The sequence below is a fragment of the Engystomops pustulosus genome, chromosome 4, assembly GCF_040894005.1.
Source record: "Engystomops pustulosus chromosome 4, aEngPut4.maternal, whole genome shotgun sequence".
Classification (NCBI taxonomy): Eukaryota; Metazoa; Chordata; class Amphibia; order Anura; family Leptodactylidae; genus Engystomops; species Engystomops pustulosus.
Genome location: NC_092414.1, coordinates 205,073,891 through 205,089,253, shown reverse-complemented (window position 1 = coordinate 205,089,253; position 15,363 = coordinate 205,073,891). Strand labels below are relative to the sequence as shown.

Sequence of the window (15,363 nt, the reverse complement as noted above, 5' to 3'; positions counted from 1 at the left end):
TCACCTCCTCATCCTCATAGACTGTAAGCTCTTGTGTCACCCCCTCATCCTCATAGACTGTAAGCTCTTGTGTCACCTCCTCATCCTCATAGACTGTAAGCTCTTGTGTCACCTCCTCATCCTCATAGACTGTAAGCTCTTGTGTCACCCCCTCATCCTCATAAACTGTAAGCTCTTGTGTCACCCCCTCATCCTCATAGACTGTAAGTTCTTGTGTCACCTCCTCATCCTCATAGACTGTAAGCTCTTGTGTCACCCCCTCATCCTCATAGACTGTAAGCTCTTGTGTCACCCCCTCATCCTCATAGACTGTAAGCTCTTGTGTCACCCGCTTATCCTCATAGACTGTAAGCTCTTGTGTCACCTCCTCCTTCTCATAGACTGTAAGCTCTTGTGTCCCCCTCATCCTCATAGACTGTAAGCTCTTGTGTCACCCCCTCATCCTCATAGACTGTAAGCTCTTGTGTCTCTCCTCATCCTCATAGACTGTAAGCTCTTGTGTCCCCCTCATCCTCATAGACTGTAAGCTCTTGTGTCACCCCCTCATCCTCATAGACTGTAAGCTCTTGTGTCTCCCCTCATCCTCATAGACTGTAAGCTCTTGTGTCACCCCCTCATCCTCATAGACTGTAAGCTCTTGTGTCACCCCCTCATCCTCATAGACTGTAAGCTCTTGTGTCTCCCCCTCATAGACTGTAAGCTCTTGTGTCACCCCCTCATCCTCATAGACTGTAAGCTCTTGTGTCACCCCCTCATCCTCATAGACTGTAAGCTCTTATGTCACCCCCTCATCCTCATAGACTGTAAGCTCTTGTGTCACCCCCTCATCCTCATAGACTGTAAGCTCTTGTGTCTCCCCCTCATCCTCATAGACTGTAAGCTCTTGTGTCACCCCCTCATCCTCATAGACTGTAAGCTCTTGTGTCACCCCCTCATCCTCATAGACTGTAAGCTCTGGTGTCACCCCCTCATCCTCATAGACTGTAAGCTCTTGTGTCACCCCCTCATCCTCATAGACTGTAAGCTCTTGTGTCACCCCCTCATCCTCATAGACTGTAAGCTCTTGTGTCACCCCTCATCCTCATAGACTGTAAGCTCTTGTGTCACCCCTCATCCTCATAGGCTGTAAGCTCTTGTGTCACCCCCTCATCCCCATAGACTGTAAGATCTTGTGTCTCCCCCTCATCCTCATAGACTGTAAGCTCTTGTGTCACCCCCTCATCCTCATAGACTGTAAGCTCTTGTGTCACCCTCATCCTCATAGACTGTAAGATCTTGTGTCACCACCTCATCCTCATAGACTGTAAGATCTTGTGTCACCCCCTCATCCTCATAGACTGTAAGCTTTTGTGTCCCCCTCATCCTCATGGACTGTAAGCTCTTGTGTTACCCCCTCATCCTCATAGACTGTAAGATCTTGTGTTACCCCCTCATCCTCATAGACTGTAAGATCTTGTGCTACCCCCTCATCCTCATAGACTGTAAGATCTTGTGTTACCCCCTCATCCTCATAGACTGTAAGCTCTTGTGTCACCCCTCATCCTCATAGACTGTAAGCTCGTGTCCCCCTCATCCTCATAGACTGTACGCTCTTGTCACCCCCTCATCCTCATAGACTGTAAGCTCTTGTGTTACACCCTCATCCTCATAGACTGTAAGATCTTGTGTCACCCCCTCATCCTCATAGACTGTAAGCTCTTGTGTCCCCCTCATCCTCATGGACTGTAAGCTCTTGTGTCTCCACCTCATCCTCATAGACTGTAAGCTCTTGTGTCACCCCTCATCCTCATAGACTGTAAGTTCTTGTGTCACCTCCTCATCCTCATAGACTGTAAGCTCTAGTGTCACCCCCTCATCCTCATAGACTGTAAGCTCTTGTGTCACCCCCTCATCCGCATAAACTGTAAGATCTTGTGTCACCCCCTCATCCTCATAGACTGTAAGCTTTTGTGTCCCCCTCATCCTCATGGACTGTAAGCTCTTGTGTTACCCCCTCATCCTCATAGACTGTAAGATCTTGTGTTACCCCCTCATCCTCATAGACTGTAAGATCTTGTGCTACCCCCTCATCCTCATAGACTGTAAGATCTTGTGTTACCCCCTCATCCTCATAGACTGTAAGCTCTTGTGTCACCCCTCATCCTCATAGACTGTAAGCTCGTGTCCCCCTCATCCTCATAGACTGTACGCTCTTGTCACCCCCTCATCCTCATAGACTGTAAGCTCTTGTGTTACACCCTCATCCTCATAGACTGTAAGATCTTGTGTCACCCCCTCATCCTCATAGACTGTAAGCTCTTGTGTCCCCCTCATCCTCATGGACTGTAAGCTCTTGTGTCTCCACCTCATCCTCATAGACTGTAAGCTCTTGTGTCACCCCTCATCCTCATAGACTGTAAGTTCTTGTGTCACCTCCTCATCCTCATAGACTGTAAGCTCTAGTGTCACCCCCTCATCCTCATAGACTGTAAGCTCTTGTGTCACCCCCTCATCCGCATAAACTGTAAGCTCTTGTGTCACCCCCTCATCCTCATAGACTGTAAGTTCTTGTGTTACCCCTCATCCTCATAGACTGTAAGCTCTTGTGTCCCCCTCATCCTCATAGACTGTACGCTCTTGTCACCCCCTCATCCTCATAGACTGTAAGCTCTTGTGTTACACCCTCATCCTCATAGACTGTAAGATCTTGTGTCACCCCCTCATCCTCATAGACTGTAAGCTCTTGTGTCCCCCTCATCCTCATGGACTGTAAGCTCTTGTGTCTCCCCCTCATCCTCATAGACTGTAAGCTCTTGTGTCACCCCCTCATCCTCATAGACTATAACCTCTTGTGTCCCCCTCATCCTCATAAACTGTAAGCTCTTGTGTCACCCCTCATCCTCATAGACTGTAAGTTCTTGTGTCACCTCCTCATCCTCATAGACTGTAAGCTCTTGTGTCACCCCCTCATCCTCATAGACTGTAAGCTCTTGTGTCACCTCCTCATCCTCATAGACTGTAAGCTCTTGTGTCACCTCCTCATCCTCATAGACTGTAAGCTCTTGTGTCACCCCCTCATCCTCATAAACTGTAAGCTCTTGTGTCACCCCCTCATCCTCATAGACTGTAAGTTCTTGTGTCACCTCCTCATCCTCATAGACTGTAAGCTCTTGTGTCACCCCCTCATCCTCATAGACTGTAAGCTCTTGTGTCACCCCCTCATCCTCATAGACTGTAAGCTCTTGTGTCACCCGCTTATCCTCATAGACTGTAAGCTCTTGTGTCACCTCCTCCTTCTCATAGACTGTAAGCTCTTGTGTCCCCCTCATCCTCATAGACTGTAAGCTCTTGTGTCACCCCCTCATCCTCATAGACTGTAAGCTCTTGTGTCTCTCCTCATCCTCATAGACTGTAAGCTCTTGTGTCCCCCTCATCCTCATAGACTGTAAGCTCTTGTGTCACCCCCTCATCCTCATAGACTGTAAGCTCTTGTGTCTCCCCTCATCCTCATAGACTGTAAGCTCTTGTGTCACCCCCTCATCCTCATAGACTGTAAGCTCTTGTGTCACCCCCTCATCCTCATAGACTGTAAGCTCTTGTGTCTCCCCTCATCCTCATAGACTGTAAGCTCTTGTGTCACCCCCACATCCTCATAGACTGTAAGCTCTTGTGTCACTCCCTCATCCTCATGGACTGTAAGCTCTTGTGTCACCCCCTCATCCTCATAGACTGTAAGCTCTTGTCTCCCCCTCATCCTCATAGACTGTAAGCTCTTGTGTCACCCCCTCATCCTCATAGATTGTAAGCTCTTGTGTCACCCCCTCATCCTCATAGACTGTAAGCTCTTGTGTCACCCCTTCATCCTCATAGACTGTAAGCTCTTGTGTCACCCCTCATCCTCATAGACTGTAAGCTCTTGTGTCACCCCCTCATCCTCATAGACTGTAAGCTCTTGTGTCTCTCCTCATCCTCATAGACTGTAAGCTCTTGTGTCCCCCTCATACTCATAGACTGTAAGCTCTTGTGTCACCCCCTCATCCTCATAGACTGTAAGCTCTTGTGTCTCTCCTCATCCTCATAGACTGTAAGCTCTTGTGTCCCCCTCATACTCATAGACTGTAAGCTCTTGTGTCACCCCCTCATCCTCATAGACTGTAAGCTCTTGTGTCTCCCCTCATCCTCATAGACTGTAAGCTCTTGTGTCACCCCCTCATCCTCATAGACTGTAAGCTCTTGTGTCACCCCCTCATCCTCATAGACTGTAAGCTCTTGTGTCACCCCCTCATCCTCATAGACTGTAAGCTCTTGTGTCACCCCCACATCCTCATAGACTGTAAGCTCTTGTGTCACTCCCTCATCCTCATGGACTGTAAGCTCTTGTGTCACCCCCTCATCCTCATAGACTGTAAGCTCTTGTCTCCCCCTCATCCTCATAGACTGTAAGCTCTTGTGTCACCCCCTCATCCTCATAGATTGTAAGCTCTTGTGTCACCCCCTCATCCTCATAGACTGTAAGCTCTTGTGTCACCCCTTCATCCTCATAGACTGTAAGCTCTTGTGTCACCCCTCATCCTCATAGACTGTAAGCTCTTGTGTCACCCCCTCATCCTCATAGAGCAGTATAATGTAGGCAGTGGTATGGGAGGTTTATTCAGTAGTTATACGCTGTGTGACTGGACATTATACGGTAGGTACTGGAGTTAGGATGAGCCTGATAATCGCACAGGACCGTCCATGATAACACGATGGTTTCTTATCCTCAGATATGGAATTGTGCGGTACAGAGCGGTGCAGAAGAGTTTACACCGCCCCCTGGTGCTCAGTATTCACACTCCACGCCTGCAGATTTTACGGCCTGTCAAATAAAAGAAGAAGATATCTACTGGGACCTGGACTTCCTGAAAAAGAACCTTCTAGATGCGTCGGTAGATGTCGCCTGTTCCTCACAAACAGCCGTGACCGAGGGCGACCTAATGGCGGTCTTAGACGTGTTCCAGTCTGACAGCCCCGGCACGCTGCCCCTGCCCTCTGGTGATAGTCTCATGGATCCGGCCTCATACCATGGACATTCAGTGGTGGCACCTCAGACTGCGGCATCCACCAACATCAACCAATCCAACCAGCACATACACCATGCTACCTACCCCGCACCCCAACCTATGGGGTATATGTACCCCCCACCACCTCATCAAGACCTCATGCCACCAGGGATTCCCGGCACACACTTCTCAACACACCCTATGCCCATCTTACCAAGGACATCATATAGTGTTCCCGGGGGTCAGTCCTACCCGTCCTTCACCTCAGCAACGTCCTACTATATATTACCACAGACGTCCAACAGCACACAGGCCGTGACCATGGCCTATACCCTGAAGGGGAAGAAACGCAAGCAAGGGCGACGCACATCCAACAGAACCATCACCTGCCACAGCTGTACCCACGATGGATGCGACAAGACCTACACCAAGAGCTCCCATCTCAAAGCTCATCTACGTACACACACGGGTAAGAGGAGGATAAAGAGGTGCACGTCCTGATCCCCTTATCCCCCGGTAACATCTTATTACAGTAACCCGGCTCCTGATCCCCTTATCCCCCGGTAACATCTTATTACAGTAACCCGGCTCCTGATCCCCTTATCCCCCGGTAACATCTTATTACAGTAACCCGGCTCCTGATCCCCTTATCCCCCGGTAACATCTTATTACAGTAACCCGGCTCCTCATCCTCTTATTACCCCTGTAACATCTTATTACAGTAACCCGGCTCCTGATCCTCTTATTACCCCTGTAACATCTTATTACAGTAACCCGGCTCCTGATCCTCTTATTACCCCTGTAACATCTTATTACAGTAACCCGGCTCCTGATCCTCTTATTACCCCTGTAACATCTTATTACAGTAACCCGGCTCCTGATCCTCTTATTACCCTGTAACATCTTATTACAGTAACCCGGCCCCTGATCCTCTTATTACCCCTGTAACATCTTATTACAGTAACCCGGCTCCTGATCCTCTTATTACCCCTGTAACATCTTATTACAGTAACCCGGCCCCTGATCCCCTTATTACCCCTGTAACATCTTATTACAGTAACCCGGCTCCTTATCCCCCGGTAACATCTTATTACAGTAACCCGGCTCCTGATCCTCTTATTACCCCTGTAACATCTTATTACAGTAACCCGGCTCCTGATCCTCTTATTACCCCTGTAACATCTTATTACAGTAACCCGGCTCCTGATCCCCTTATCCCCCGGTAACATCTTATTACAGTAACCCGGCTCCTGATCCCCTTATCCCCCGGTAACATCTTATTACAGTAACCCGGCTCCTGATCCCCTTATCCCCCGGTAACATCTTATTACAGTAACCCGGCTCCTGATCCTCTTATTACCCCTGTAACATCTTATTACAGTAACCCGGCTCCTGATCCTCTTATTACCCCTGTAACATCTTATTACAGTAACCCGGCTCCTGATCCTCTTATTACCCCTGTAACATCTTATTACAGTAACCCGGCTCCTGATCCTCTTATTACCCTGTAACATCTTATTACAGTAACCCGGCCCCTGATCCTCTTATTACCCCTGTAACATCTTATTACAGTAACCCGGCTCCTGATCCTCTTATTACCCCTGTAACATCTTATTACAGTAACCCGGCCCCTGATCCTCTGATTACCCCTGTAACATCTTATTACAGTAACCCGGCTCCTGATCCCCTTATTACCCTGTAACATCTTATTACAGTAACCCGGCTCCTGATCCTCTTATTACCCCTGTAACATCTTATTACAGTAACCCGGCTCCTTATCCCCCGGTAACATCTTATTACAGTAACCCGGCTCCTGATCCTCTTATTACCCTGTAACATCTTATTACAGTAACCCGGCTCCTGATCCTCTTATTACCCCTGTAACATCTTATTACAGTAACCCGGCTCCTGATCCTCTTATTACCCCTGTAACATCTTATTACAGTAACCCGGCTCCTGATCCTCTTATTACCCCTGTAACCTCTAATTACAGTAACCCGGCTCCTGATCCTCTTATTACCCCTGTAACATCTTATTACAGTAACCCGGCTCCTGATCCTCTTATTACCCCTGTAACATCTTATTACAGTAACCCGGCTCCTGATCCTCTTATTACCCCTGTAACATCTTATTACAGTAACCCCGCTCCTGATCCTCTTATTACCCCTGTAACATCTTATTACAGTAACCCGGCTCCTGATCCTCTTATTACCCTGTAACATCTTATTACAGTAACCCGGCTCCTGATCCTCCTATTACCCCTGTAACATCTCATTACAGTAACCCGGCTCCTCATCCTCTTATTACCCCTGTAACATCGTATTACAGTAACCCGGCTCCTGATCCTCTTATTACCCCTGTAACATGTTATTACAGTAACCCGGCTCCTGATCCTCTTATTACCCCTGTAACATCTTATTACAGTAACCCGGCTCCTGATCCTCTTATTACCCCTGTAACATCTTATTACAGTAACCCGGCTCCTGATCCTCTTATTACCCCTGTAACATCTTATTACAGTAACCCGGCTCCTTATCCTCTTATTACCCCTGTAACATCTTATTACAGTAACCCGGCTCCTCATCCTCTTATTACCCCCTGTAATATCTTATTACAGTAACCCGGCTCCTGATCCTCTTATTACCCTGTAACATCTTTTTAAAGTAACCCGGCTCCAGATCCTCTTATTACCCCTGTAACATCTTATTACAGTAACCCGGCTCCTGATCCTCTTATTACCCCTGTAACATCTTATTACAGTAACCGGCTCCTGATCCCCTTATTACCCCTGTTACATCTTATTACAGTATCCCGGCTCCTGATCCTCTTATTACCCCTGCAACATCTTATTACAGTAACCCGGCTCCTGATCCCCTTATTACCCCTGTAACATGTTATTACAGTAACCCGGCTCCTGATCCTCTTACTACCCTGTAACATCTTATTACAGTAACCCGGCTCCTGATGCTCTTATTACCCTGTAACATCTTTTTAAAGTAACCCGGCTCCTGATCCTCTTACTACCCTGTAACATCTTATTACAGTAACCCGGCTCCTGATGCTCTTATTACCCTGTAACATCTTATTACAGTAACCCGGCTCCTCATCCTCTTATTACCCCTGTAATATCGTATTACAGTAACCCGGCTCCTAATCATCTTATTACCCCTGTAACATCTTATTACAGTAACCCGGCTCCTGATCCTCTTATTACCCCTGTAACATCTCATTACAGTAACCCGGCTCCTCATCCTCTTATTACCCCCTGTAACCTCTTATTACAGTAACCCGGCTCCTGATCCTCTTATTACCCCTGTAACATCTTATTACAGTAACCCGGCTCCTGATCCTCTTATTACCCCGGTAACATCTTATTACAGTAACCCGGCTCCTGATCCCCTTATTACCCCTGTAACATCTTATTACAGTAACCCGGCTCCTCATCCTCTTATTACCCCCTGTAATATCTTATTACAGTAACCCGGCTCCTGATCCTCTTATTACCCTGTAACATCTTTTTAAAGTAACCCGGCTCCTGATCCTCTTATTACCCCTGTAACATCTTATTACAGTAACCCGGCTCCAGATCCTCTTATTACCCCTGTAACATCTTATTACAGTAACCCGGCTCCTGATCCTCTTATTACCCCTGTAACATCTTATTACAGTAACCGGCTCCTGATCCCCTTATTACCCCTGTAACATCTTATTACAGTAACCCGGCTCCTGATCCCTTATTGCCTTTGTAGCATCTTATTACAGTAACCCGGTTCCTGATCCCCTAATTACCCCTGTAACATCTTTTTACAGTAACCCAGCTCCTGATCCTCTTATTACCCCTGTAACATCTTATTACAGTAACCCGGCTCCTGATTGTCTTATTACCCCTGTAACATGTTATTACAGTAACCCGGCTCCTGATCCTCTTATTACCCCTGTAACATCTTATTACAGTAACCCGGCTCCTGATCCTCTTACTACCCCTGTAACATCTTATTACAGTAACCCGGCTCCTGATCCTCTTATTACCCTGTAACATCTTTTTAAAGTAACCCGGCTCCTCATCCTCTTATTACCCCCTGTAACATCTTATTACAGTAACCCGGCTCCTGATCCTCTTTTTACCCCCTGTAACATCTTATTACAGTAACCCGGCTCCTCATCCTCTTATTACCCCCTGTAATATCGTATTACAGTAACCCGGCTCCTGATCATCTTATTACCCCTGTAACATCTTATTACAGTAACCCGGCTCCTGATCCCCTTATTACCCCTGTAACATCTCATTACAGTAACCCGGCTCCTCATCCTCTTATTACCCCCTGTAATATATTATTACAGTAACCCGGCTCCTGATCCTCTTATTACCCCTGTAACATCTTATTACAGTAACCCGGCTCCTGATCCTCTTATTACCCCGGTAACATCTTATTACAGTAACCCGGCTCCTGATCCCCTTATTACCCCTGTAACATCTTATTACAGTAACCCGGCTCCTGATCCCTTTATTACCCTGTAACATCTTATTACAGTAACCCGGCTCCTGATCCTCTTATTACCCCTGTAACATCTTATTACAGTAACCCGGCTCCTGATGCTCTTGTTATTCTGTAACATCTTATTACAGTAACCCGGCTCCTGATCCTCCTATTACCCCTGTAATATCTTATTACAGTAACCCGGCTCCTGATCCTCTTATTACCCCTGTAACATCTTATTACAGTAACCCGGCTCCTGATCCTCTTATTACCCCTGTAACCTCTTATTACAGTAACCCTGCTCCTGATCCTCTTATTACTCCTGTAACATCTTATTACAGTAACCCGGCTCCTGATCCCCTTATTACCCCTGTAACATCTTATTACAGTCACCCGGCTCCTCATCCTCTTATTACCCCTGTAACATCTTATTACAGTCACCGGGCTCCTGATCATCTTATTACCCCTGTAACCTCTTATTACAGTAACCCGGCTCCTGATCCCCTTATTACCCCTGTAACATCTTATTACAGTAACCCGGCTCCTGATCCCCTTATTACCCCTGTAACATCTTATTACAGTAACCCGGCTCCTGATCCTCCTATTACCCCTGTAACATCTTATTACAGTCACCCGGCTCCTGATCCTCTTATTACCCCTGTAACATCTTATTACAGTCACCCGGCTCCTGATCCTCTTATTACCCCTGTAACCTCTTATTACAGTAACCCGGCTCCTGATCCCCTTATTACCCCTGTAACATCTTATTACAGTAACCCGGCTCCTGATCCCCTTATTACCCTGTAACATCTTATTACAGTAACCCGGCTCCTGATCCTCTTATTACTCCTGTAACATCTTATTACAGTAACCCGGCTCCTGATCCCCTTATTACCCCTGTAACATCTTATTACAGTAACCCGGCTCCTGATCCTCTTATTACCCCTGTAACATCTTATTACAGTAACCCGGCTCCTGGTCCTCTTATTACCCCTGTAACATATTATTACAGTAACCCGGCTCCTGATCCTCTTATTACCCCTGTAACATCTTATTACAGTAACCCGGCTCCTGATCCTCTTATTACCCCTGTAACATCTTATTACAGTAACCCGGCTCCTGATCCTCTTATTACCCCTGTAACCTCTTATTATAGTAACCCGGCTCCTGATCCCCTTATTACCCCTGTAACCTCTTATTACAGTAACCCGGCTCCTGATCCCCTTATTACCCCTGTAACATCTTATTACAGTAACCCGGCTTCTGATCCTCTTATTACCCCTGTAACATCTTATTACAGTAACCTGCTCCTGATCCTCTTATTACACCCGGCTCCTGATCCTCTTATTACCCCTGTAACATCTTATTACAGTAACCCGGCTCCCGATCCTCTTATTACCTCTGTAACATCTTATTACAGTAACCCGGCTCCTGATCCTCTTATTACCTCTGTAACATCTTATTACAGTAACCCGGCTCCTGATCCTCTTATTACCCTGTAACATCTTATTACAGTAACCCGGCTCCTGATCCTCTTATTACCCCTGTAACATCTTATTACAGTCACCCGGCTCCTGATCCTCTTATTACCCCTGTAACATCTTATTACAGTCACCCGGCTCCTGATCCTCTTATTACCCCTGTAACCTCTTATTACAGTAACCCGGCTCCTGATCCCCTTATTACCCCTGTAACATCTTATTACAGTAACCCGGCTCCTGATCCCCTTATTACCCCTGTAACATCTTATTACAGTAACCCGGCTCCTGATCCTCCTATTACCCCGGTAACATCTTATTACTGTAACCCGGCTCCTGATCCTCTTATTAACCCTGTAACATCTTATTACAGTAACCCGGCTCCTCATCCTCTTATTACCCCTCTAACATCTTATTACAGTAACCCGGCTCCTGATCCTCTTATTACCCCTGTAACATCTTATTACAGTAACCCGGCTCCTGATCCTCTTATTTCCCCTGTAACCTCTTATTACAGTAACCCGGCTCCTGATCCTCTTATTACCCCTGTAACATCTTATTACAGTAACCCGGCTCCTGATCCTCCTATTACCCCTGTAACATATTATTACAGTAACCCGGCTCCTGATCCTCTTATTACCCCTGTAACATCTTATTACAGTAACCCGGCTCCTGATCCTCTTATTACCCCTGTAACATCTTATTACAGTAACCCGGCTCCTGATCCTCTTATTACCCCTGTAACATCTTATTACAGTAACCCGGCTCCTGATCCCCTTATTACCCCTGTAACCTCTTATTACAGTAACCCGGCTCCTGATCCCCTTATTACCCCTGTAACATCTTATTACAGTAACCCGGCTTCTGATCCTCTTATTACCCCTGTAACCTCTTATTACAGTAACCTGCTCCTGATCCTCTTATTACCCCTGTAACATCTTATTACAGTAACCCGGCTCCTGATCCTCTTATTACCCCTGTAACATCTTATTACAGTAACCCGGCTCCTGATCCTCTTATTACCCCTGTAACATCTTATTACAGTCACCCGGCTCCTGATCCTCTTATTACCCCTGTAACCTCTTATTACAGTAACCCGGCTCCTGATCCCCTTATTACCCCTGTAACATCTTATTACAGTAACCCGGCTCCTGATCCCCTTATTACCCCTGTAACATCTTATTACAGTAACCCGGCTCCTGATCCTCCTATTACCCCGGTAACATCTTATTACAGTAACCCGGCTCCTGATCCTCTTATTAACCCTGTAACATCTTATTACAGTAACCCGGCTCCTCATCCTCTTATTACCCCTCTAACATCTTATTACAGTAACCCGGCTCCTGATCCTCTTATTACCCCTGTAACATCTTATTACAGTAACCCGGCTCCTGATCCTCTTATTTCCCCTGTAACCTCTTATTACAGTAACCCGGCTCCTGATCCTCTTATTACTCCTGTAACCTCTTATTACAGTAACCCAGCTCGTGATCCCCTTATTACCCCTGTAACATCTTATTACAGTCACCCGGCTCCTCATCCTCTTATTACCCCTGTAACATCTTATTACAGTCACCCGGCTCCTCATCCTCTTATTACCCCTGTAACATCTTATTACAGTAACCCGGCTCCTGATCCCCTTATTACCCCTGTAACATCTTATTACAGTAACCCGGCTCCTGATCCTCTTATTACCCCTGTAACATCTTATTACAGTAACCCGGCTCCTGATCCTCCTATTACCCCTGTAACATATTATTACAGTAACCCGGCTCCTGATCCTCTTATTACCCCTGTAACATCTTATTACAGTAACCCGGCTCCTGATCCTCTTATTACCCCTGTAACATCTTATTACAGTAACCCGGCTCCTGATCCCCTTATTACCCCTGTAACCTCTTATTACAGTAACCCGGCTCCTGATCCCCTTATTACCCCTGTAACATCTTATTACAGTAACCCGGCTTCTGATCCTCTTATTACCCCTGTAACCTCTTATTACAGTAACCTGCTCCTGATCCTCTTATTACCCCTGTAACATCTTATTACAGTAACCCGGCTCCTGATCCTCTTATTACCCCTGTAACCTCTTATTACAGTAACCTGCTCCTGATCCTCTTATTACCCCTGTAACATCTTATTACAGTAACCCGGCTCCTGATCCTCTTATTACCCCTGTAACATCTTATTACAGTAACCCGGCTCCTGATCCTCTTATTACCCCTGTAACATCTTATTACAGTAACCCGGCTCCTGATCCTCTTATTACCCCTGTAACATCTTATTACAGTAACCCGGCTCCTGATCCTCCTATTACCCCTGTAACATCTTATTACAGTAACCCGGCTCCTGATCCTCTTATTACCCCTGTAACATCTTATTACAGTTACCCGGCTCCTAATGCTGCTACGTTTTAGGATTTTATAAAAGTAATAGAGAAGTTTTTATATGAAAGACTAATTTTTTTTATACATCTTTGCAGGAGAGAAGCCTTATGTATGTGAGTGGGAGGGCTGTGGCTGGAAGTTTGCTCGCTCTGATGAACTCACCCGTCATATTCGGAAGCATACCGGTGTCCGCCCTTTCCAGTGTTTCATGTGTGACAGAACTTTTGCCCGCTCTGACCATCTTGCTCTCCATATGAAAAGACACATAAATAAGGGGACATTATAAAGAGCTCCAGAAGAGAAAAAACATTTTTTTAAATTTCCAGGTCTTAAGTTATTACAGCACTTTCTGTAACATTCCGATGTGTATATTTAATCTGTCCAGGGGAATATAAAAAAATTATACTCTCATCTATTTTGTAATTATTATTACTATTGAGTAAAAGTCCAGACTCGCCATTAAGGGAAACAGCATTTGTTTTACACTTTATATTCTGTGTAGTTGTGTTTTTGTGGGTTTTTTTTTCTGAAATAATAAAACCTTTATATTGTTCTGTTTTCTTGATTAATGTACATCTACACATTGTCCCAACTTCGATTTCCCTCCAAATTAAGAGAATATATTGGTGGTCAACCACTAGATGGAGGGGGATAGGCCGTAAAGGGAGTCTACCACCTCCAACAAGGGATATAATAGACTGATAGCATGTTGAAGGGATATATATATATATATATATATATATATATATATATATATATATATATATATTGTGATTTCCATGATACTTTTATTATTTGTATTCATTTTGCACATTCCCGAAATATTGCTATTTAAATCCGTATGCTAATGAGGCAGTTGGGGCACCCAGTTGGTGTCCTCAGCACCATGAACTCTGAGGCACAGTGTTGTTCCATGAGCCTCAAGTCTCCTGCTAACCGGATGGAGAAGGTAGTGGTCCAGGCAGGAATAACAATGCTCCAGGTGTCGAAGACATGCCCAAGTGCACTAACTACCTCATTAGCATACAGAATAAAGTGGGAATATTTTGGAGTAATAAAGGTATGTTGGAAATCAATTTCAGTACAACATGCTGCCAACAGATCAGTATGCTCAGTGGAGATGTTAGACTCACTTTAAAGAGAACTTGTCACCAAATTTTTCACAAATGCAGCCATGTTCCCATAGAACCCTATTAACTAAACGGCGCCCTTCTTTTATATAAAAATTGGCAGAGGGATGGTGGGTCCCACTCCATTGAGTCCAGTTGCTTCTCATGTGGTCATGTCACCTAAAATCCTTAGCTAAAATTTGCAAAATCTACTCCATGTATGTATCTGATCTCATGAAATCACAGCATGCTGTAATGGAGGCAAGGGAAGGAGTGAGAGTCCATGGAAACATACTCAGATGACATCACCTTGATCACATGACATGAAGTGCTAAATGTTTACAAGGAAGCATAAGGAGGAGTTACTGGACACTCTGACTCGGTGTCGATACCAGGTAAGATAACAAAGTTGATTTTATGGGGATGTGAGGTACACAAGATTTAGTTAAAAAAAAAGGTGATATTTAGGGAACCCGTCACTAGCTGTATCTGTGCAAAATGGTTTGACAGGTTCCCTTTTATGTCTTAGTAAGTTGTGATGCAGGTATTTGACCTGTGATGCTCCTGACATGGTTGCCATGCTCTGTTTGTAGATATGTTGGTGTATAACATATCATAACATGGATATTTCCCCTTTCTGGAGAGTCACCCGTCTTATAAACACTTCTTGGCAATTACATTGTAAGTCTTCTGGGATATAACGGCCAATGAGCTGTCAATCAGCAGCGCGGCCACGATGTACGGAGCCATGTGTACAGCCTGCGTCATGGAGGAGCAATGTCCTCGGGGACCAACCCTCAACTCCTCGCCCTGACTGTATTGTACTGTATCCAAGGCCATATTCCCCTCCGGGCTAATGAGAAAATAGTCCTGACCTCATCTCTATGACTTCC

The 15,363-nt window shown here is 45.6% G+C and overlaps 1 protein-coding gene across 4 annotated transcripts in view; it reads left to right on the top strand.

The window, feature by feature from the left end:
* The window catches only part of KLF1 (KLF transcription factor 1), a 33,142-nt gene extending 19,223 nt beyond the window's left edge, over nt 1–13,919 (top strand). For all 4 annotated transcript variants that reach the window (XM_072149575.1, XM_072149571.1, XM_072149574.1 and 1 more), the window contains 2 exons: nt 4,743–5,487; nt 13,457–13,919. In XM_072149575.1, the coding sequence (XP_072005676.1) occupies nt 4,743–5,487; nt 13,457–13,647 (936 nt within the window). In that variant the 3' untranslated portion in view covers nt 13,648–13,919. The remainder of the gene's footprint in view (nt 1–4,742; nt 5,488–13,456) is intronic.
* Nucleotides 13,920–15,363: the final 1,444 nt, after the last annotated feature.